At 49.6% G+C, this 20,435-nt stretch overlaps 2 protein-coding genes across 2 annotated transcripts; both read right to left on the bottom strand.

Annotated features, from left to right (window-relative positions):
* Window positions 1-1,337: 1,337 nt before the first annotated feature.
* On the bottom strand, window positions 1,338-5,505 carry NEU3 (neuraminidase 3). Its single transcript, XM_065068585.1, has 4 exons — window positions 5,426-5,505; window positions 3,622-3,665; window positions 3,254-3,517; window positions 1,338-2,828 (listed from the first exon to the last, which is right to left on the bottom strand). Exons 1-4 carry the CDS (start codon window positions 5,481-5,483, stop codon window positions 1,890-1,892), a joined length of 1,305 nt encoding a protein of 434 aa, XP_064924657.1. The 5' UTR covers window positions 5,484-5,505; the 3' UTR covers window positions 1,338-1,889.
* A 237-nt stretch (window positions 5,506-5,742) lies between these two features.
* On the bottom strand, window positions 5,743-20,426 carry SPCS2 (signal peptidase complex subunit 2). Its single transcript, XM_065070192.1, has 5 exons — window positions 20,308-20,426; window positions 12,703-12,786; window positions 12,167-12,327; window positions 10,210-10,344; window positions 5,743-6,504 (listed from the first exon to the last, which is right to left on the bottom strand). Exons 1-5 carry the CDS (start codon window positions 20,344-20,346, stop codon window positions 6,318-6,320), a joined length of 606 nt encoding a protein of 201 aa, XP_064926264.1. The 5' UTR covers window positions 20,347-20,426; the 3' UTR covers window positions 5,743-6,317.
* Between the last annotated feature and the right edge of the window lie 9 nt (window positions 20,427-20,435).

The following is a 20,435-nucleotide window of genomic DNA, read 5'->3' as shown; positions in this document are numbered from 1 at the left end:
AGGACATAATGGACACAAGGTCATGATGGGTGCAAGGACAGGATGAGTCAAGGACATGATGGGTACAAGGACATGATGAGCATAAGGACATGATGGGTGCAAGGACATGATGGGTACAATGACATGATGGGTACAAGGACATGATGGGTGCAAGGACACAAAGAGCCAAAGACCTGATGGACACAAGGACATGATAGGTGTAATGACATGATGAACCAAGGACATGATGGGTGCAAGGACATGATGGGTACGAGGACACAATGGGCGCAAGGACACAATGAGCCAATGACATGATGGACGCAAGGACATGACAGGTGCAAGGACACAAGGGGTACAGGGCTTGGGGAGGACATTACTCTGAGATCCTTCATGCTTGGGTCGGGGTATCACGTTCCACCAGTTAGCCGTGTCTCGTGTCCCTATCACTCAACCATCTCCCATGTCCCCATCACTCAACCATGTCCTTCTTCCCCATCATTCCATGTCCCATGGTGCCCATCACTCAATCATGTCCCTGTCACTCAACCATGTCCTTTTTCCCCATTATTCCATGGTCCACGTCCCCATCACTCAACCATGTCCCTGTCACTCAACCATGTCCTTTTTCCCCATTATTCCATGGTCCACGTCCCCATCACTCAATCATGTCCCTGTCACTCAACCATGTCCTTTTTCCCCATTATTCCATGGTCCACGTCCCCATCACTCAACCATGTCCCTGTCACTCAACCGTGTCCTTTTCTCCCATCACTCCATGTCCCATAACTCGGCCATGTCCCATGGTCCCATCAATCAGCTGTGTCCCATGTCCCCCCCATTCCATGTCACGTCCCCATCACTCAGCCATGTCCCACATTCCCATCACTCAGCTGTCCCATGTCCCTGTCACTCAGCTGTCCTCCATCTCCATCATTACATGTTGCATGTCCCCATCACTGAGCTGTGTCCCACATCTCCATCACTCAGCCATGCCCCAAATCCCCATCACCCCATGTCCCACGTCCCCATCACTGAGCCACATCCCATGTCCCCATCACTGAGCTGTGTCCCACATCTCCATCACTCAGCCATGCCCCAAATCCCCATCACCCCATGTCCCACGTCCCCATCACTCAGCTACATCCCATGTCCCACTAAACCACTTCTGCTTTGCCCACAAGACCCAGCAGGGACATTTTGGTTGTCCCCAGCGCTACTGGTAAGACGTCCATCCCAGGAATGACACCCCCCAAAAACACCCCTGTAACCCCATGATCTTGAGGGAGGTTTCTTCTCTTCCAGGTGATCAAAATGTAGTGATGGGAGGGAGCAGGAGGTGACGATGCTCCCAATATTGCTTGGATTCCACCCATTTTTGGGACAACTTTATTTGGCAGCCGCACGGGGATGTGTGGCCACTGTCACTCTGGCGATGCCACAGCCTATCCCCTACGGAGCAGAATTAAAAAACCCTCAAGATCTGAGTGGTTTTCCCCATGAGAATATGGGGCAAAACTCGCCCTGAATCTGAAAACAGGATAAAAAAGGGGTAAAAAAGCAGATTCTCTGCCATGTGGCGGGGAGACAGAAATCACTGGTATTTTTAACTAAACCAACCACTTTCCGGTACTTTCCCACAGGGGACTGGCTGCTCTTGGTGGCACCTTTTGCTTTTTTGCTGCCACCAATTTTTGGCAAAGCAGTGGAATTTCGGGTGCTGTGTCAGCATATTCTTCACTCTGCCCAGGACACCAACATCTCTATCTGCTGGGTGATTAAAAAGCAAAGCGCTAATTAAATAAAACCTATGTGATGCGGAGCCTCCTGCGCATCGCAAAGGCCCCCGGTGAGGTGCGGGCGCCACCGGCCGCTGGTAATCGGGAGTGACCCCCATCTAAAATCGGTCCATTTTAAAAAGCTTGGAGGTTCTGCTCGCCCAGGGCGAAGAGGCAGAAGGCGATTTCCTCGCAGGCGCTGCTCTCGCCGCACTCGAACAAGCAGCCGAAACCGCCGCCGGGACAGACGGCCAGGTCGGAATAACCCGCCGGCCCCGGGCGCAGCACCCACGGGCGCCTCCATCCCGCCCCGTCCAGCGGCGAGGGGTTGAGATAGACGCCCAAATCGCTCCGGCGGTGCCGGTCGGTGGGATGGGAGTACAGTAACCACGTGGGGGTGTCCCCGGCGGGCGCGGGGAAGCTCACCACGCTGCCCTGGCACCCCCGCGGCGGCTCCCCCAGCTCTTTGCACCGCGCCGAGCGCCCGAAGCGCATCCCGCGGTCGGTGCTGAACGCCACGGCCCGGCAGCCCCGCGCCGCCCGGGCGTTGCAGTAGAGCACGGGCCGCTGGGCATCGTCCCGGATTATCTCAGCCACTTGGCACTCGCCCGTTTCGCCGCCGGCGACCAGGTCGCCCTTGTGCCAGCTGCGCCCGCCGTCGTCGCTGTAGAAGACGAGGGCGTGCTGGCGGGTGCAGCACGGCAGTGGCACGGCCCCGCACAAGCGCCGGTGCACGTAGTAGGCATACGCCGGCACCACCAGGCGCCCCGAGCCCAGCTGGACGCCGTGGCCCGGCCCCACGGCGAAGGTGGCCCAGCGGGACAGGTCGCTGCCGATGGCTTGGTCCGTCACGTCCCGCAGTGCGGTCCAGGTGCGGCCGCTGTCGGCGCTGGTGGAATAGCAGAGGCGGGCGGCGCTGCAGCCCCGCCAGATTTGGCGCCGCTCTGTCTTGCCCCGCTCCACACAGATGCAGAAGAGGAAGATGACGCCGCTCGTCGCGTCGTAAAGGGGACAGGGGTTCATGGTGCGGCGGCCGGGCAGCACCAGCGCCGACAGCTCCTCCAGCGGACCCCACTGGCGGCGAGGAGGAAAACGGGCTCAGCAACCAGTGTCATGGAATCATAGAATGGTTTGGGTTGAAGAGACCTTCCCAGTTCCCCCAGTGCCCCCCCTGCCATGAGCAGGGACATCTTCAGCAGCTCAGGTTGCTCAGAGCCCCGTCCAGCCTGGCCTGGGATGTCTCCAGGGATGGTTCATCCACCACCTCTCTGGCCAACCTGGGACAGGCTCTCACCACCCTCAGGGCAACAATTTCTCCCTCACGTCTGGCCTGAATCTCCCTCCTTTAGTTTCAAACCATCACCCTTGTCCTATGGCAACAGGCCCTGCTCAAAAGCCTGTCCCCAAAGTCTGTGTGTGTCACCGAACCCCAAACGCCCTGGCATCGCTCCCGGGGATGGAGGTCACAGCTTGTTCCTCCAGCCCAGTTGTATTTTTACCTTGACCGAGGAGCCGTCCCGGCAGCCCCGGCGCAGCACCAGGAACTTGGCGTCCTCATCCCTGGCTGAGGAGCGTTTCTCGGCAAAGGCCAGGAAGGTGGCGGTGGGGGGCACGTAGAGCAGAGCCGGGATGCGGTAGGTGACCCCGTTTCCCTGCCGGAACAGCGTCTCGCCGGGGAAGCCGAGCGGAGATCCCGGTGGTGATGGGGATGGGGGGGTCTCTCGGCCATCCCCCCACTGCTGGCAGGGTGGCACAGGCAGAGGCTAAAGGGTTAAATTCTGGTAAAAGAGGGGTGGCCCCATGTCCCCCAGGGTGCAGGTAGGGTGGCTCCATGTCCCCCAGGGTGCGGGTATGGATGGGGACTCACCTTCAGGCAGGTGACAGACTGGGACATGGTGGCCTCGCTGGGGCCTGAGTGGGGTGGAATGGGGGGGTGGGGGGTGAGAGCGGAACCCCTCACAGGGTCACCCCACATCCCCCCGAAGCTGTTTGCAAGGGCTCTGCACTGCCCGGGACCCCCATCTCCCCCCAGCTTTAACACCCCTGGTGTCCCCAGCCCAGAGTCCCCCTGGCCATGCGCCCCCATTCCCCATGTACCCCCAATGTCCCCCTGCATCCCCCCCATACACCCCCAATGCCCAAATCCCCTCCTGCACTCCTCCCCATGTACCCCCCACTCCCAATGCACCCCCCAGGCCCCAATCCCCCCCATGCAACCCCAATGCCCAAATCCCCCCCCATGCACCCCCATTCCCCATGCACCCCCCTCCCCTCCTGCAGCCCCCATGGCCTGTGCCCCCCCTACACCCTGCAGGCACTGAACCCCCCATTATGCCCAGACCCCCTTGCACCTCCCCCTGCACCCCCATAGTCTGACTCCTCTATGTCCCCCCCCGCAAGCCCCCAGTCTGATTCCCCTACACTCCTGCATTCACCAACCTCCCCCATGACCCCCCATGCCCAAAGGCCCCGTCCCCCACCTCTGCACCCCCATAACCCCACTTCCTGCATGCACTGACCCCCCCTGTGCCCCAAAACCTCCTACATGCCCACAACCCGACTCCCTGCACACACTGATGCCCCCATACCCCACCATGCTTGAACCCCCCCTGCACCCCCAAATCCCAACTCCCTGCACACACCAACCCCCCTGTGCCCTCCCATGTCCCAAAACCTCTAGCACCCCCATACCCCAACTCCCTGCATACATCGACCCACCCCGCCACCCCAAAAACCCAGACCCCCTTGCACCCCCATAGCCCAATTCCTGGCATGCACCGACTACCCCATACCTTCCCATGCCCAAAAACCTCCTGCACCCCCAAAACCTGACTCCCTGCACGTGATTCCCCTGTACCCCCCCCATGCCCAATAACCTCCTGCACCCCCAAAACCTGACTCCGTGTACTCACCGACCCCTCCCGTGCCCCAAAACCTCCTGCACCCCCAAAACCCAACTCCATGCACTCACCAATGCCCCCCCATGCCCTAACCCTCCTTGCACACCCAAAACCCGACTCCCTGCACACACCGACCCCCCTGTATCCCCCCATGCCCAAAAACCTCCTGTACCCCCAAAACCCGACTCCCTGAACACACCGATGCCCCCCCCATGCCCAACCCCCACCTGAACCCCCATACCCCAATTCCAGGCACTCACCGACCCCCCCCGTGCCCCAAAACCTCTTGCACCCCCACAGCCCGACACCCCTACACCCCTGCATGCACCGACCCCCCCACACGCCAATCCCTCCTTGCACCCCCCGCTGCACCCCCATAGCGCAACTCCCTGCACGCACCGACCCCCCTGCGCCCCAAAACCTCCCACACCCCATACCCCAACTCCAAGTACTCACCGACCCCCCCGCGCCCCAAAACCTCACGCATCCCATACCCCAACTCCAAGTACTCACCGACCCCCCGTGCCCCAAAACCTCCCGCACCCCCATACCCCGAGTACTCACCGACCCCCCGTGCCCCAAAACCTCCCGCACCCCCATACCCCGAGTACTCACCGACCCCCCCGTGCCCCAAAACCTCCCACACCCCCATACCCCGAGTCCCCCCCGCCCCCCCCGTGCCCCAAAACCTCCCACACCCCCATACCCCAAGTACTCACCGACCCCCCCGTGCCCCAAAACCTCCCACACCCCCATACCCCGAGTACTCACCGACCCCCCCGTGCCCCAAAACCTCTTGCACCCCCACAACCCGACTCCCCGCACGCATCGAACCCCCGCCATGCCCAGACCCTCCCGTACCCCCTTCCCCTGACCCCCCCAATTCCTATCCCTTCCCACCCCGCCCCGTACCCCAATTTCCCCCCGTTTCCCCGCTCACCCCCCGCTCCAGCCGCCTCCGCCGCTCCAGGTCCGCCCCGCTCCTCCCCATCCCGCCCCTTCCTGCGGGGGGGGAGGCGGTTTAACGAGGATCCGCCCCCCGCCCTGAGCCCGCAAACACCCCAGAGGAACCGCAGGACACGTTCAACGTCTGTTCTTCCGTTTTATTGAAAAAAAAAACATCGATATTTTATTAATTCGATTAGAAAATGCCATTTTCGCAGCGGGGAAAAACCCTTCGCTTGCATTGTTTTTCACCTTATAGATAAGCCGGACCTACAGAAGTAGCATAATTAACTCCCCCCCCCAAAGGTTTTCTTATATAAAACAATCCCTTAACCATTATTAGATAAATACAAAAATAAAGAAAAACCGTGTTTGCGAGCGGACGGTTGTTTTACAGAAGGATTTTGTCCTGAATTCCCAACGGAAAGGGGAAAAGCGAGGGTGAAATGCAGATTATCAACACCCCACACTGACAAGTAAAAAAGGAGGATTCCGGGGGAGCATCGGTGACAAGTGTCCCCTCCCAAGCGTCCCCAAATCCTCCACGCAAGGGGTGGCAGAAGCACAAAAGCTGCTGAAAATCCACGATCTAAGCTTAAAAGTCCCGCTTTATCCACAACCCGCTAGGATTTCAGGACAAAAATAGAGGTGGTCGTTCGCTTTTTTTAGCCGTTTTGACTTTATTGGGGGGAATTGAGCGCGTTTGCGGGGTCGGGGATCATTTGATTTTCTTCTCCAGGGCCAGAGTGTCGTGGAGCTTGGACACCTCGGGTTCGTACGCCTCCATGACCAGAGTCCCGTTGGCGTCGAAGAATTTGGCGATGGATTTGGTGAACTCGGCTTCCCTCTGCTGTTTGGTTTTCCCGCTGATGAACGTCAACTTCAGGGTGTACTTGTCGTCGAACCTGCGAAGGGCAGAGAGATTTCAGAGCGGGGTTTAAGCCTGGCTTATCTTTCGAGGTCCCTTCCGATCCCTAACGTTCTGTGGTTCTGTAATGTAAAGCTGGTGAGGAATGGCAGAGAGATTTCAGAGTAGGATTTAAGCTTGGCTTAATGTAAAGCTGGTGAAGAATGGCAAAGAGAAAGCCTGGCTTAATGTAAAGCTGGTGAAGAATGGCAAAGAGAAAGCCTGGCTTAATGTAAAGCTGGTGAGGAATGGCAGAGAGATTTCAGAGCAGGATTTAAGCCTGGCTTATCTTTCCAGGTCCCTTCCAATCCCTAACATTCTGTGATTCTGTAATGTAAAGCTGGTGAGGAATGGCAGAGAGTTTTCAGAGTAGGATTTAAGCTTGGCTTAATGTAAAGCTGGTGAAGAATGGCAAAGAGAAAGCCTGGCTTAATGTAAAGCTGGTGAGAAATGGGGGAGAGATTTCAGAGCAGGATTTAAGCCTGGCTTATCTTTCCAGGTCCCTTCTAATCCCTAACATTCTGTGATTCTGTAATGTAAAGCTGGTGAGGAATGGGGGAGAGATTTCAGAGTAGGATTTAAGCTTGGCTTAATGTAAAGCTGGTGAGGAGTGGCAAAGAGAAAGCCTGGCTTAATGTAAAGCTGGTGAGGAATGGCAGAGAGATTTCAGAGCACGATTTAAGCCTGGCTTATCTTTCCAGGTCCCTTCCAATCCCTAACATTCTGTGATTCTGTAATGTAAAGCTGGTGAGGAATGGGGGAGAGATTTCAGAGTAGGATTTAAGCTTGGCTTAATGTAAAGCTGGTGAGGAGTGGTAAAGAGAAAGCCTGGCTTAATGTAAAGCTGGTGAGGAATGGCAGAGAAATTTCAGAGCAGGATTTAAGCCTGGCTTATCTTTCCAGGTCCCTTCCAATCCCTAACATTCTGTGATTCTGTAATGTAAAGCTGGTGAGGAATGGCAGAGAGATTTCAGAGTAGGATTTAAGCTTGGCTTAATGTAAAGCTGGTGAAGAATGGCAAAGAGAAAGCCTGGCTTAATGTAAAGCTGGTGAGGAATGGCAGAGAGATTTCAGAGCAGGATTTAAGCCTGGCTTATCTTTCCAGGTCCCTTCCAATCCCTAACATTCTGTGATTCTGTAATGTAAAGCTGGTGAGGAATGGGGGAGAGATTTCAGAGTAGAATTTAAGCTTGGCTTAATGTAAAGCTGGTGAAGAATGGCAGAGATATTTCAGAGTAGGATTTAAGCTTGGCTTAATGTAAAGCTGGTGAAGAATGGCAGAGAGATTTCAGATTAGGATTTAAGCTTGGCTTAATGTAAAGCTGATGAGGAGTGGCAGAGAGATTTCGGAGCAGGATTTAAGCCTGGCTTAATGTAAAGCTGGTGAGGAACAGCAGAGAGATTTCAGAGCAGGATTTAAGCTTGGCTTATCTTTCCAGGTCCCTTCCAATCCCTAACATTCTGTGATTCTGTAATGTAAAGCTGGTGAGGAGTACCAGAGAGACTTCAGAGCCGGATTTAAGCCTGGTTTAATGTAAAGCTGGTGAAGAATGGCAGAGAGATTTCAGAGCAGGATTTAAGCCTGCCATAAAGTAAAGCTGGTGAGGAATGGCAGAGATATTTCAGAGCTGGATTTAAGCCTGGCTTAATGTAAAGCTGGTAAAGAATAGTAGAGACATTTCAGAGCAGGATTTAAGCCTGTCTTATATTTCCAGGTCCCTTCCAATCCCTTAATTTCTGTGATTCTGTAATGTAAAGCTGGTGAAGAATGGCAGAGAGATTTCAGAGTAGGATTTAAGCTTGGCTTAATGTAAAGCTGGTGAAGAATGGCAGTGAGATTTCAGAGTAGGATTTAAGCTTGGCTTAACGTAAAGCTGGTGACGAGTGGCAGATTTCAGAGCAGGATTTAAGCCTGGCTTAATGTAAAGCTTGTGAGGAAAGGCAAAGAGATTTTGGAGCAGGATTTAAGCCTGGCTTAACGTAAAGCTGGTGAGGAATGGCAGAGATATTTCAGAGGTGGATTTAAGCCTGGCTTAATGTAAAGCTGGTAAAGAATAGCAGAGACATTTCAGAGCAGGATTTAAGCCTGGCTTATCTTTCCAGGTCCCTTCCAATCCCTAACTTTCTGTGATTCTGTAATGTAAAGCTGGTGAGGAACAGCAGAGATATTTCAGAGCTGGATTTAAGCCTGGCTTAACGTAAAGCTGGTAAAGAATAGTAGAGACATTTCAGAGCAGGATTTAAGACTGGCTTATCTTTCCAGGTCCCTCCCAATCCCTTAATTTCTGTGATTCTGTAATGTAAAGCTGGTGAGGAACGGCAGAGAGATTTCAGAGTAGGATTTAAGCCTGGGTTAACGTAAAGCTGGTGAGAATGGCAGAGAGATTTCAGAGCAGGATTTAAGCCTGTCTTATCTTTCCAGGTCCCTTCCAATCCCTTAATTTCTGTGATTCTGTAATGTAAAGCTGGTGAGGAACAGCAGAGATATTTCAGAGCTGGATTTAAGCCTGGCTTAACGTAAAGCTGGTAAAGAATAGTAGAGACATTTCAGAGCAGGATTTAAGACTGGCTTATCTTTCCAGGTCCCTCCCAATCCCTTAATTTCTGTGATTCTGTAATGTAAAGCTGGTGAGGAACGGCAGAGAGATTTCAGAGTAGGATTTAAGCCTGGCTTAACGTAAAGCTGGTGAGAATGGCAGAGAGATTTCAGAGCAGGATTTAAGCCTGTCTTATCTTTCCAGGTCCCTTCCAATCCCTTAATTTCTGTGATTCTGTAATGTAAAGCTGGTGAGGAACAGCAGAGATATTTCAGAGCTGGATTTAAGCCTGGCTTAACGTAAAGCTGGTAAAGAATAGTAGAGACATTTCAGAGCAGGATTTAAGACTGGCTTATCTTTCCAGGTCCCTCCCAATCCCTTAATTTCTGTGATTCTGTAATGTAAAGCTGGTGAGGAACGGCAGAGAGATTTCAGAGTAGGATTTAAGCCTGGCTTAACGTAAAGCTGGTGAGAATGGCAGAGAGATTTCAGAGCAGGATTTAAGACTGGCTTATCTTTCCAGGTCCCTTCCAATCCCTAACATTCTGTGACTCTGTAATGTAAAGCTGGTGAGGAATGGCAAAGATTTCAGAGAAGGATTTAAGCCTGGCTTAACGTCAAACTGGTGAGGAACTGCAGAGATTTCAGAATGGAATTTAAGCCTGGCTTAACGTAAAGCTGGTGAGGAACCCTCAAATTAAGGGGAAAGCCCCTGAGAGTGGAGGTTGCCACATAGACACCAGCAGCTGCAACATGCAGGCGTTAATTATAATTTAATCAAAGATTTTTATACTCTTTGCGCTTAATCCCCCCCCCCCCCTCCCCCCCCGATTTAAAGAGAAGCGCAACGTGAACATTCACGGCAGAAAATCGCTCGGCTCTGCTCCCGTTTCTAGATCGGGATGGCGATTTTGAGGATACAAAAACAAGTTTGTAGGTAGAAAAATGAAAGGAAAATATTTAGGGGGATTCTACGCAGCGATACGGGAGGAAATGGTGCAGACGAGCCCGTCACGGATCGCCGTTAATTGTAAGTAATAATATCCCGTGGCGAATATTAATCACAAGTTGCCCAGGAAGCCGCAAAAATTGCAGAAACATCGATATGTTCCCCTCTCTTCTTTAGGAATGAGCCTAAAAATCAGGGTTTTTTTGTGAATCGATACCGTTTGAGACTGGAGGAAAGTTGCCAAACGTCATCGGGGTCCATCCCCGCTGGGTCTTTTCTGTGGGCTACGAGGAAAATACTCTTTTCTTTATATGAGGTATAGATAGTCAGGATTCCCATCATCACAAAATATGTGCAAGAACAGTTAAGGAAACTAAGAAGTTGTATTAATAATCTGAAGTAGAAATTAGGCAGAGAAATTGCTCATTTAACCACCTCTCCCGCTGTTATAATTCCAAAGCGGATGTTTGGCCGATGCCTCGTGAGCTTGAGAAATCAAATTATAACCAAATAACAATTATTAAACCTTTGCTGTCACACAAGAGCATCAGTTGATGCCCAGACGCCGCAGGGAAAACAACAACTCCCTACATGACGGCCATGGAATATTTGTTTGTGAAAGCATAAAATAAAGTGAAAATTACAATAAAATCCCATTTTTCATGATTTTGCTAAATTTTGGTGCAACAGCTGTTGGAAGATAGTGGGAAAAACATGAGACCAAAGGAGCCACGGAATTCATCGCTGTGTGTTCCTCCTAAGCACAGACCAAGCAATTAATCTCTCTTATTTTAACCCCAGGTTACAACTCCAGTACAAGTTGGGGAATGACCTATTAGAGAGCAGTGTAGGGGAAAGGGACCTGGGGGTCCTGGGGACAGCAGGGTGACCATGAGCCAGCACTGGGCCCTTGTGGCCAGGAAGCCAATGGTACCTGGGGTGGGTTAGAAGGGGGTGGTCAGTAGGTCAGAGAGGTTCTCCTGCCCCTCTGCTCTGCCCTGGGGAGACCACAGCTGGAATATTGTGTCCAGTTGTGGCCCCTCAGTTCCAGCAGGACAGGGAACTGCTGGAGAGAGTCCAGCGCAGCCACCAAGATGCTGAAGGGAGTGGAGCATCTCCCGTGTGAGGAAAGGCTGAGGGAGCTGGGGCTCTGGAGCTGGACAAGAGGACACTGAGGGGGGACTCATTCATGGTTACAGATATCTAAAGGGTGAGTGTCAGGAGGATGGAGCCAGGCTCTTCTCGGTGACAACCAATGACAGGACAAGGGGCAATGGGTACAAACTGGAACACAGGAGGTTCCACTTAAATATGAGAAGCAACTTGTTCCTGGTGAGGGTGGCAGAGCCTGGCCCAGGCTGCCCAGGGGGTTGTGGAGTCTCCTTCTGTGCAGACATTCCAACCCGCCTGGACACCTTCCTGTGTAACCTCATCTGGGTGTTCCTGCTCCATGGGGGGATTGCACTGGATGAGCTTTCCAGGTCCCTTCCAACCCCTGACATTCTGGGATTCTGTGATTATTTTGGAAATTATATAATTTGTAGTGCAGCAAGACAAATTATCTCAACATTTGTGCTGAAAACCAATCAGAAAAACTGTAGCCTGGAATAATAAAATCATCGCCCATGCGGCCCTGACTAGTACAATGACTCCCAGGCCAGCAACAAGTTTCCAGGCTCCCAGCACCATCAGAATTACCCTCAAAATTCGGCCTGGGAGCAGCTCTTGGAAAGCTCCGCTCAACTATCAATGATATTTAGGTTGTAAAAACTTCATGGGTGTCTGTGATGAAGAGTTATGTGTTTTACTCGTCACTCTCAGTACCTGAGCTGTCATATTAGGAAAGAACAGACGTCTCTGTAATTATGCTAAAGGCAAAATTAAAATAATAACTGAAACGCACAAAAAAACCCCCCGAAAGCTTTCAAGGGCTGATCTTCAGTTTGAGATGAACACCCCAAAGCGGAGGAGTCTGAGATCTGGGAAATCACCTCAAGAGCTGATCAGCTGATTTATTTCTTTTATCCTCGCATGAAAACTATTTAATTAGCAGCTGATCTCCACATCACGGGAAGTAAAATACCCGCAGGCCTGAAAAGGGGAATACAGAGAAGGGTTTTGTGCGAGGAAAATAAAACCTTTTTGGTGTAAACCCAAATATTTGTAAAGGATATGATACGACACAAAAGGCGAGCACGGGTTTGGACTCGGGGAAGGGGTGCAGGTAATCCCAAATCAGGGCCACGATGGCGAAGAGACAGGAGATTGTGCAGATGATGAGGCGGCCATCGATCAAACGGAAATTTTCAACGTATTTGTACTTTTCCAGGAGAACCTGCAGGAGAAACAGGCAGACGGGTTTATTTGGGGGTTTTCGGACATTTTACAAACCGCTCCTGGATAATATTTTGATAAAATAACCTTAATTATATTGGTAAAGTGAGAATAACTTTATAAAGAACTAATGTCTGTATCACACATGGCAATAATTGATGATGTAAAGCCCAACCTCTGCTTTAGCCATGGGAATCGCAAGAGAGAGAATCATAAAACCATTTTGGTTGGAAAAAACCTTTAAGACTGAGTTCAAACGTTACAGCTTCTTTACAATCAAACCAAATATTCGACAGATTTTTAAAATGAAATGTTTCCTTTAAAAAGGAAACGAAGCGTTTCCCAATAGGGAGGAATCAACGGCTGCAGAACGTACTTTTTTAGCAGAATCGTCCAAGGAATTTTTGACAGCTGAACCGTCCCACTTGTCGATTTTGACCGGTTTGTCGTCGATCTTCCACTGCAACGGAAACCAAACGGTGTTAAGAGAATTTAGCACAGGTTAGTCCTTCATTTTAATATGTTTTTTTCCCTGTCGTGAGCACAAAGACAGGAAACAACCCAAAAAATGTCAAACTGTTTGGGAAAACCTGACCAGAGACGGAATCCAAGGCCTCATATACAGCTTTATTGTGCCAAAAACCCCATTTTTCTTGTGAATTTAAGCTTATACATCTTGTCATGAATACTGGAAAAAAAATATTGAAGTGACTTTTACATCAGTTTTACTCTAATTTTGTTCTGCGTTTGCTGCTCCCGCTGCCATCCACAGAAAGCATCACTTATGATTGAATTCTTGCTGTTGAATATATTCAAGGTTTTCAGCCAAACTGTTACAAATTGAATTTTGGGGGGTTAAAGAGAGCAGGAAGATTTCAAGGCACCTGCAACTTGAGAAAATAAAGGCAAGAACAAGAAATGAAGTTTCAGTGAGACCATCCTCTAGAATGAAGCCAAAAGACTCTTATATATTCAGATTTATATTCACTCTTCGATATTCAGATTTTTCCTCAAAAGCAAATCCTTCATCAATAACTAATCTCAGATACACCTCAGCTTTCCAAAGGGGTTAATTTTCCTCTGAATGATATTATTTGTTGGTGACGCTCTTTCTTTTAGCCACAGACACATGAGATTGAGCCCTGTGTATTTTAAATCATCGATTATTTCAAACAGTTGAGCGAGCTGAGCTCCAATTTTTAGCTGCCATTAGATAAAATTCTCAATGTCACGTGTATTATTTCCCCGCTCCTGATGCTCACAAGTTGGATTTATTATCTACCTGTCACAAGAGCTCATTTCCCTTCTCTAGCAGGAATGAAATCATTTTAGAATAAGATGTAAAACCTGATTTACTCGCTCCGTGCTTGTGTGGGGAAAATCCCGATTCTCCTCCAGGCTCCTTAAATATGAATTATTAGGGGCACAATAAACATCGCCGTACGTGCACATGCAAGGACTGGTTTACAAGGGACAAAAGCAACAGCCAGAAGCATTTAAAAGTCATAGGAAATTGGGAAAGAACTCTCACATTAGTGTAAGGTACAAAATGTTTTATGTAGCTACTTCTTTGTAGATTAAAGTATCAAGAACTAGAAAAATCCTGATATTTTAAAGATTAAAAATATTGATTGGTAAAACACATACAAGACGCAGCACAGGTAGATTCGCTACTGGATATGCAAAAAACTGAATGCTGAGCTCAGAAATGGAAATATTATGTTATTTATTGTACTCATGATTCAGCCGGCAAAGCTTATTTTTGTTCTCGATAAATAACCCTGAAAAAGCTCAATATTTACAGCTGCTCAACCCTTCCCCCTGCTGCTTTTTACAAATAATAAAGAACAAAGTGAATGAGAAGTTTTTAATACCACGAGAAACTGCTGCAGGACAGACCAGATCTGCCTTTGAGTATACTTGCGATTTTTATTTTCTTCATCCAAAAGCCACTAAACGAATAATTTTGAAGAAGTGAAAACCAGACCCCAGCAAATATTTTGAGTAAGTTTTCCACATTTCCAGGGCTAAACCGAGACAATCCTTAGTATAAAACATGATGGCGTTCTCCAGCTTGTTCCTAAATTAGAGCAAGAATCCAGAGATACTTGAGAAGATATCACTCAAGTGATATATTTTATGATTAAATGTTTAATATTGGAGATCTTGCTACTGGCAACTGCATTTTTTACCTGGTATTAAAGCACAATCTCATTGTCAATCTTATTATGTATGTTTTTAACTCCTAAAGCCTGAGGGGATGGAATCGAGGTTTGTGCTAAAACTTCTCCTCCCAAATAAAACCAACAGCTTTCTAGATATATTTGAAGACAGAATAGTTGGAAAATACCAATCAGAAAAGCACAGGAATCAAGAAATAAATGAAACTAAAGCTTCAGTTCTTTTAAAAAATAAAAAAACCCTAAAGATTTTAAAGGTATTTTACAGGAACTCTGGAAACACAGAACTGGTAACACTTCACTTGCAGAAGGGATTTGCAGAGGGGGGAAAATCTGGATGTAAATTGAGGCGTTGCCATAATAATGTCTGTGAGACGCTACTGTAATAATGTATATGCAGGAAACCCGTGACAGAGCCAGAACTGAATCATCGCTTCTTGTTCTCTGTCCCAAACCTCCTGATTCTGGAACTGCCAGATAACATCAGAGATATACAACTGATACCGATCTCTAATAGAACCAGCACTTTCAGGGGGAGATGTAAAGCCCATGTAACTTCTTTTTTTCTTTTAATAAAGCTATTGCTGGGGAAAAAAACTTCCCAAAGCAATGAGCGGCTTTTCAGTTCTTGTTCAGGCTTCTGTGTGACTGAGGCTGTTCTGCTGCAGGACTGTAATGGTTTGATAATCCCAGGGCAGTTCATGCCAGAAGGGATCTTGTAATGGCGACACAGAATCATTTTGGTTGGAAAAGACCCTCAAGATCATCAAGTCCAACTGTTCCCCCACCCCTCTCACTGCCCCATGTCCCTGAGAACCTCATGTCCATCTGTCCAACCCTCCGGGGATGGTGACTCCAGCACTGCCCTGGGCAGCCTGTTCCAACGCCCCACAGCTTCAGCCCTCCTGTTACCTTGGTCATGATGTTCCCCTGAGGTTATTTCTCTAACAAGGTACAGCACCTGCTGCTACTTCTCTCCTTCCAGGCTGATGTGCAGGACCAAAGGGCTGGGGAGAGGCTGGGACGCTGCACTGGCACCCAGAGCATCAATGCCGTGGAAGAAGGAGCAGAAGGAGGCGCTCAAAGAAAACAATTAACATCCATGAAGCACAGAAACGTATAGACGTCTATACACTGATGTCTATAAACCAGTGCAACGGTGGGTAAAACCTTTGATTGATGGCCAACTTGGAAGAGAGATGGAAATTTGGCCCTGACTACCAAGTGCTCACCCCAAAACAGAGGGGAAAGTGTCCCTGGGTCTTGGCTCTGCAGAACAGCCCTGTTTTTTCTGTGGGGGTGGGGAAGGAAGGTGACACTGCACTGGTGTCCTCTGGAACCCCGCAGATACAAATGTTGGTGAGACTCCACCTGCAGCTTTGGGGTCCTCAGCACAGGACACACATGGACCTGCTGGAAAGGGGCCAGAGGAGCCACAGGAATGATGCGGGGCTGGAACAGCTCTGCTGGGAGGACAGGCTGAGGGAGCTGGGGTGTTCAGCTGGAGAAGAGAAGCTCCAGGGAGATCTTAGTGCAGCCTTTAAAGGTGCCCTTAAGAAAGATGGGGACAGATTTTGAGCAGGACCTGTTGCCATAGGACAAGAGGTGATGGTTTAAAACTAAACAAGGGGAGATTCAGGTTGGACAGGAGGAAGAAATTGTTGCCCTGAGGGTGGTGAGAGCCTGGCCCAGGTTGGCCAGAGAGGTGGTGGCTGAACCATCCCTGGAGACATCCCAGGCCAGGCTGGACGGGGCTCTGAGCAACCTGAGCTGGTGAAGATGTCCCTGCTCATGGCAGGGGGGGCACTGGCGGAGCTGGGAAGGTCCCTTCCAACCCAAACCATTCCATGATTCAATGATCCCTGTTCCTCTGGCCAGTAGATGGTATTTTTCAACCAGTTATTAATTTTCAGCACTTTGGGTGTGAGCTCTAAAGGCTTCAAAAGAAAAGCCCAGAGTTAAACCCCAATGGAGGAAAAAAAAACCAGCTAGCTCAAAGCAGTTTTTTAGTTTGCATGTGATTTGACTCCTGCATTTTAAAAACCAAATGAAAGGTTAACATACTTGTCCTGAACACATCCTGTACTATGAATGGGAAGTAAATACGGTGTTCTGGTACCTGAAAGCGTACCTGTGTAAGAACAGGGCTTCAGAGCAAAAGATGAAATACAGCCAGCGGTTCTCCTACTCAAAGAATAAAAATCAGAAATGCAATATCAGGAAGCTGCAAAACAGATCAGACACTAGAAGCACACACAGGCCCCAGCTGTTCACATCCGAGTGAAGATGCTGTCTGCAGCTGGATGGCAGCAGTGGAATGTTGTGCCATTAACTCCAAAAGAAGGGACAGAAAAACAAGTGTTTGCTTCCACAGGAGACATCTCATTATCCGAGCACTCGCAAGGCTCATTTATCAAGCCATCGTCTTCATTTAAATCTCTTCACAAAGCTCTTTCATAAGCAGGAGTCAAAGAAAAATCCTACGGGAGAAATTTCAAGGTGTTCGCATCTCGGAAGGCAAGCCACAAACTTAACTTATTCCTTCCGCCGCTACCATCGACGCATTTACATCACATCCAATTTTAGCCTGGAAGATCTTCTTGTCTCTTTGAATATTGCTTTGATGTTCATGGCGCACTTTGGGCATTGCAAACATAAATAGTCAAGCCATACAAAGAAAGATTTGTTGCTACTGCAAGAGAAACGCTGCTGTCAACCATATATACTCTTCAAGGGGAATGTTTCCACATCTAGTCCGTGTTTTTTATTATAAGGATGAAAAGAACGTAACCTCCTGTTCCTAAATCCTAAAATCGGAAGCTTTTCAAACGGGGACACGTGACGCTGCAGCCGAGCAAGGCTGGAGGAGCCTTGGCAGATGAAGCACATTGACTCCCTCACAGCACACACCGCAGGTCTCTGCCCCTCCCAAAATTCTAAAATAACTGTGATGTTGTACAGCTCAAGCCTGGCAGCAGTGGGATTTGCAAGGGGCAGAACTCAGGGCCATCTCGCTGCACATTGGTTCCCTCCTCTTCCTCTTGAAGAGTTGTAGAGAACTCCAGCGAGTCAGCGCATCTGCTCTGAGCTCCAAAGAACTCTGCCTCAGAGGAAGAAATTCTGGACTTCACTCTCCCCAAAATACCAGTGTTACCAGAGTGTACTCACAACCAACATCCCCTGGTCCCAAAGAGCAACTTCTGGGGCGCAAGAGCGGAAGGCAGTTGCAGCAGTTGATGTTCAGGAAGTGGTTTTAGTCCTGGAGTTTGCGAAACCTTTGAAGGTTTCACTCTATTAGCAGCAGAGCGTGGTTAATAATTTAGTGTTGCGCTCAAGGGGTGAAATCTCGAGGTGTTTGGGGGATGGTGGCCGCTGCTGTGCAGCACTGGGAATTCAGGGGTGTCCTGGTTAAATGGGGAGAGGTCAGGAGGAGCTGTCTGATTATCACCAGTGCTTAAAGAACATGAGAAGGACAAAAAACGGGGCAGGTAGAACACATATCTCCCTAAACTCACCCTGATTTAATTTACTAGTTCAGTACAAAACGATACACTGAACAAGCAACCCATCCTAAGACATTAAAGCCCCAGTGATAACCCTTTTTTTTTCCTATTTAACAAATATTTTGCCAAATTATGGACCCAAGACCACAATTCTCCAGATGATACCTCAGCAATACATACACCCCATTTCACATAAATGACCCAATTTCATTTAAGTCATCTGGGGGAGGAAATGAAGGCATGATGATCAGCTTAAATACAGAGGGAAAAGAAAATAGAACATTATCAAGTGTGTGTATGTACTTCAGGTAGAAGCCTGGAAGAAAAAGGTTTCTCAATAAAGGATTCAGGATTCATGCACCAACAGCTTATTTCCCTCACCAAAAACTCCTTTTAATTCCAAAATAATGACCCCTCAGCACCCACTGAACATGGCAGGAGGAGCAGGAACACCTCGAGTGCAGAACTCTCAATGTTTAACCACAAAGTGCTGTCATTTCAAAACTAAAAGCTGAGCGCATTTGCAGAAGGCAGCCAGAAATATTTCATTAGGACGGGTTCCCCTAAAGAACTTGCTCAACAACTGACTCTACAGTTCTAAAGAAAAAATATCTAATTATTTGTGACAGTAAGGATAATTTAATCTCAAACAGATGCAAGAAAACGATACTCTTTAGACATTATGAATATATATATATATATATATATATATATATATATATATATAAAAGAAAATCACAGTGATTACAATTGCAGCCACATGTATTTTGAAGTTCTGTGAAAGATGCCAAACACACCGCTCTGAACACACCCTTTTGCAACCAGAAACACAGACACAAGTAATTCCATCTCGTGGAGAAAAATGCCTCCAGGTCTTTAGTTTCAACTCCCAGACTGCCCAATACTGTGAAGAGCTGCGCCACAAACACTCGACCACTTAAAACTGACCCAAGATGACAGACACTTTACAAAAATGCTCCTTTAAAATGGTGAGATATGACCGGGCTCCACCTGACACCTCTGCCATAGAACAGAATCATTTTGGTTGCAAAAGACCCTCAGGATTGAGGACTCCAACCGTAACCTAACTCTGACATTAAAACATGTCCCTGAGAACCTCATCTAAACACTTTTTAAGCCTGTTACAGAATCCCAGAATGTGAGGGGTTGGAAGGGACCTGGAAACCTCATCCAGCACAATCCCCCCATGGAGCAGGAACACCCAGATGAGGTTACACAGGAAGGTGTCCAGGCGGGTTGGAATGTCTGCACAGAAGGAGACTCCACAACCTCCCTGGGCAGCCTGGGCCAGGCTCTGCCACCCTCACCAGGAACAAGTTGCTTCTCAAATTTAAGTGGAACCTCCTGTGTTCCAGTTTGTACCCATTTCCCCTTGTCCTATCACTGGTTGTCACCGAGAAGAGCCTGGCTCCATCCTCCTGACACTCCCCCTTTCCATATTGATCCCCAGGAATGAGTCCCCCCTCAGTGTCCTCTTGTCCAGCTCCAGAGCCCCAGCTCCCTCAGCCTTTCCTCACACGGGAGATGCTCCACTCCCTTCAGCATCTTGGTGGCTGCGCTGGACTCTCTCCAGCAGTTCCCTGTCCTGCTGGAACTGAGGGGCCACAGCTGGACACAATATTCCAGGTGTGGTCTCCCCAGGGCAGAGCAGAGGGGCAGGAGAACCTCTCTGACCTACTGACCACCCCCTTCTAACCCACCCCAGGTACCATTGGCTTCCTGGCCACAAGGGCCCAGTGCTGGCTCATGGTCACCCTGCTGTCCCCAGGACCCCCAGGTCCCTTTCCCCTACACTGCTCTCCTACAGCTCATTCCCCAACTTACACTGGAACCTGGGGTTGTTCCTGCCCAGATAAAGACTCTACACTTGCCCTTGTTCTATTTCATTAAATTTTCCCCACCCAGCTCTCCAGCCTGTCCAGGTCTCTGGATGGCAGCACAGTGGCTCCACCACTGCGCTGGGCAGCCTGTTCCAGTTGCTTCACAACCCTTTCTGTGAAGAATTTTTCCCTAATATCCAACCTCAACCTCCCCTGGCGCAACTTGAGGCCGTTTCCCCTTGTCCTGTCGCTTGTTCCTTGGGAGCAGAGCCCGACCCCCCGTCTCTCCCTCCCCTCACAGCCCCACGCCTGAGGCAGGAGATGCCCCTCATCGAGGCGTTGTGGTGACCGGCACTCAAACTCGCGGTGGCCGCAGCTCAGCCCAGCTCTACGGACAGCTCTGAGACGGTTGACGATGCCTCCAGGAAGAGGAACCCCCCCGGGGGGCCCGCGGTACCTTATCGAGCAGCCCGCTCCTGCCGCCTTTGGCCGCCATCTTGTCCTCCGCCCTCCGCCCCCGCCGCCGGGCGACCTGTTCGCTCCTGATTGGCCGGGAGCTGGCGGGCGGGAAAAGCCGCCACCCCG

The sequence above is a fragment of the Columba livia genome, chromosome 1 (genome assembly GCF_036013475.1).
Source record: "Columba livia isolate bColLiv1 breed racing homer chromosome 1, bColLiv1.pat.W.v2, whole genome shotgun sequence".
NCBI classification, from domain to species: Eukaryota; Metazoa; Chordata; class Aves; order Columbiformes; family Columbidae; genus Columba; species Columba livia.
This window is presented reverse-complemented; position numbering and strand designations above follow the sequence as displayed.

Excerpts from the sequence above, each read along its gene's own strand:
- NEU3 (XM_065068585.1), bottom strand. The coding sequence starts at position 5,483 with ATGCGTGCGGGGAGTCGGGTTGTGGGGGTGCAAGAGGTTTTGGGGCAC. Across the intron at positions 3,518-3,621 it reads AGTCTGTCACCTGCCTGAAG|CCTCTGCCTGTGCCACCCTG; the intron begins GTGAGTCCCCAT and ends TTAACCCTTTAG. Across the intron at positions 2,829-3,253 it reads GGGACGGCTCCTCGGTCAAG|TGGGGTCCGCTGGAGGAGCT; the intron begins GTAAAAATACAA and ends CCTCGCCGCCAG.
- SPCS2 (XM_065070192.1), bottom strand. The coding sequence starts at position 20,346 with ATGGCGGCCAAAGGCGGCAGGAGCGGGCTGCTCGATAAG. Across the intron at positions 12,328-12,702 it reads TGGACGATTCTGCTAAAAAA|GTTCTCCTGGAAAAGTACAA; the intron begins GTACGTTCTGCA and ends TTTCTCCTGCAG. Across the intron at positions 10,345-12,166 it reads CTCGCCTTTTGTGTCGTATC|ATATTTTGTGATGATGGGAA; the intron begins ATATCCTTTACA and ends CTGTTCTTGCAC.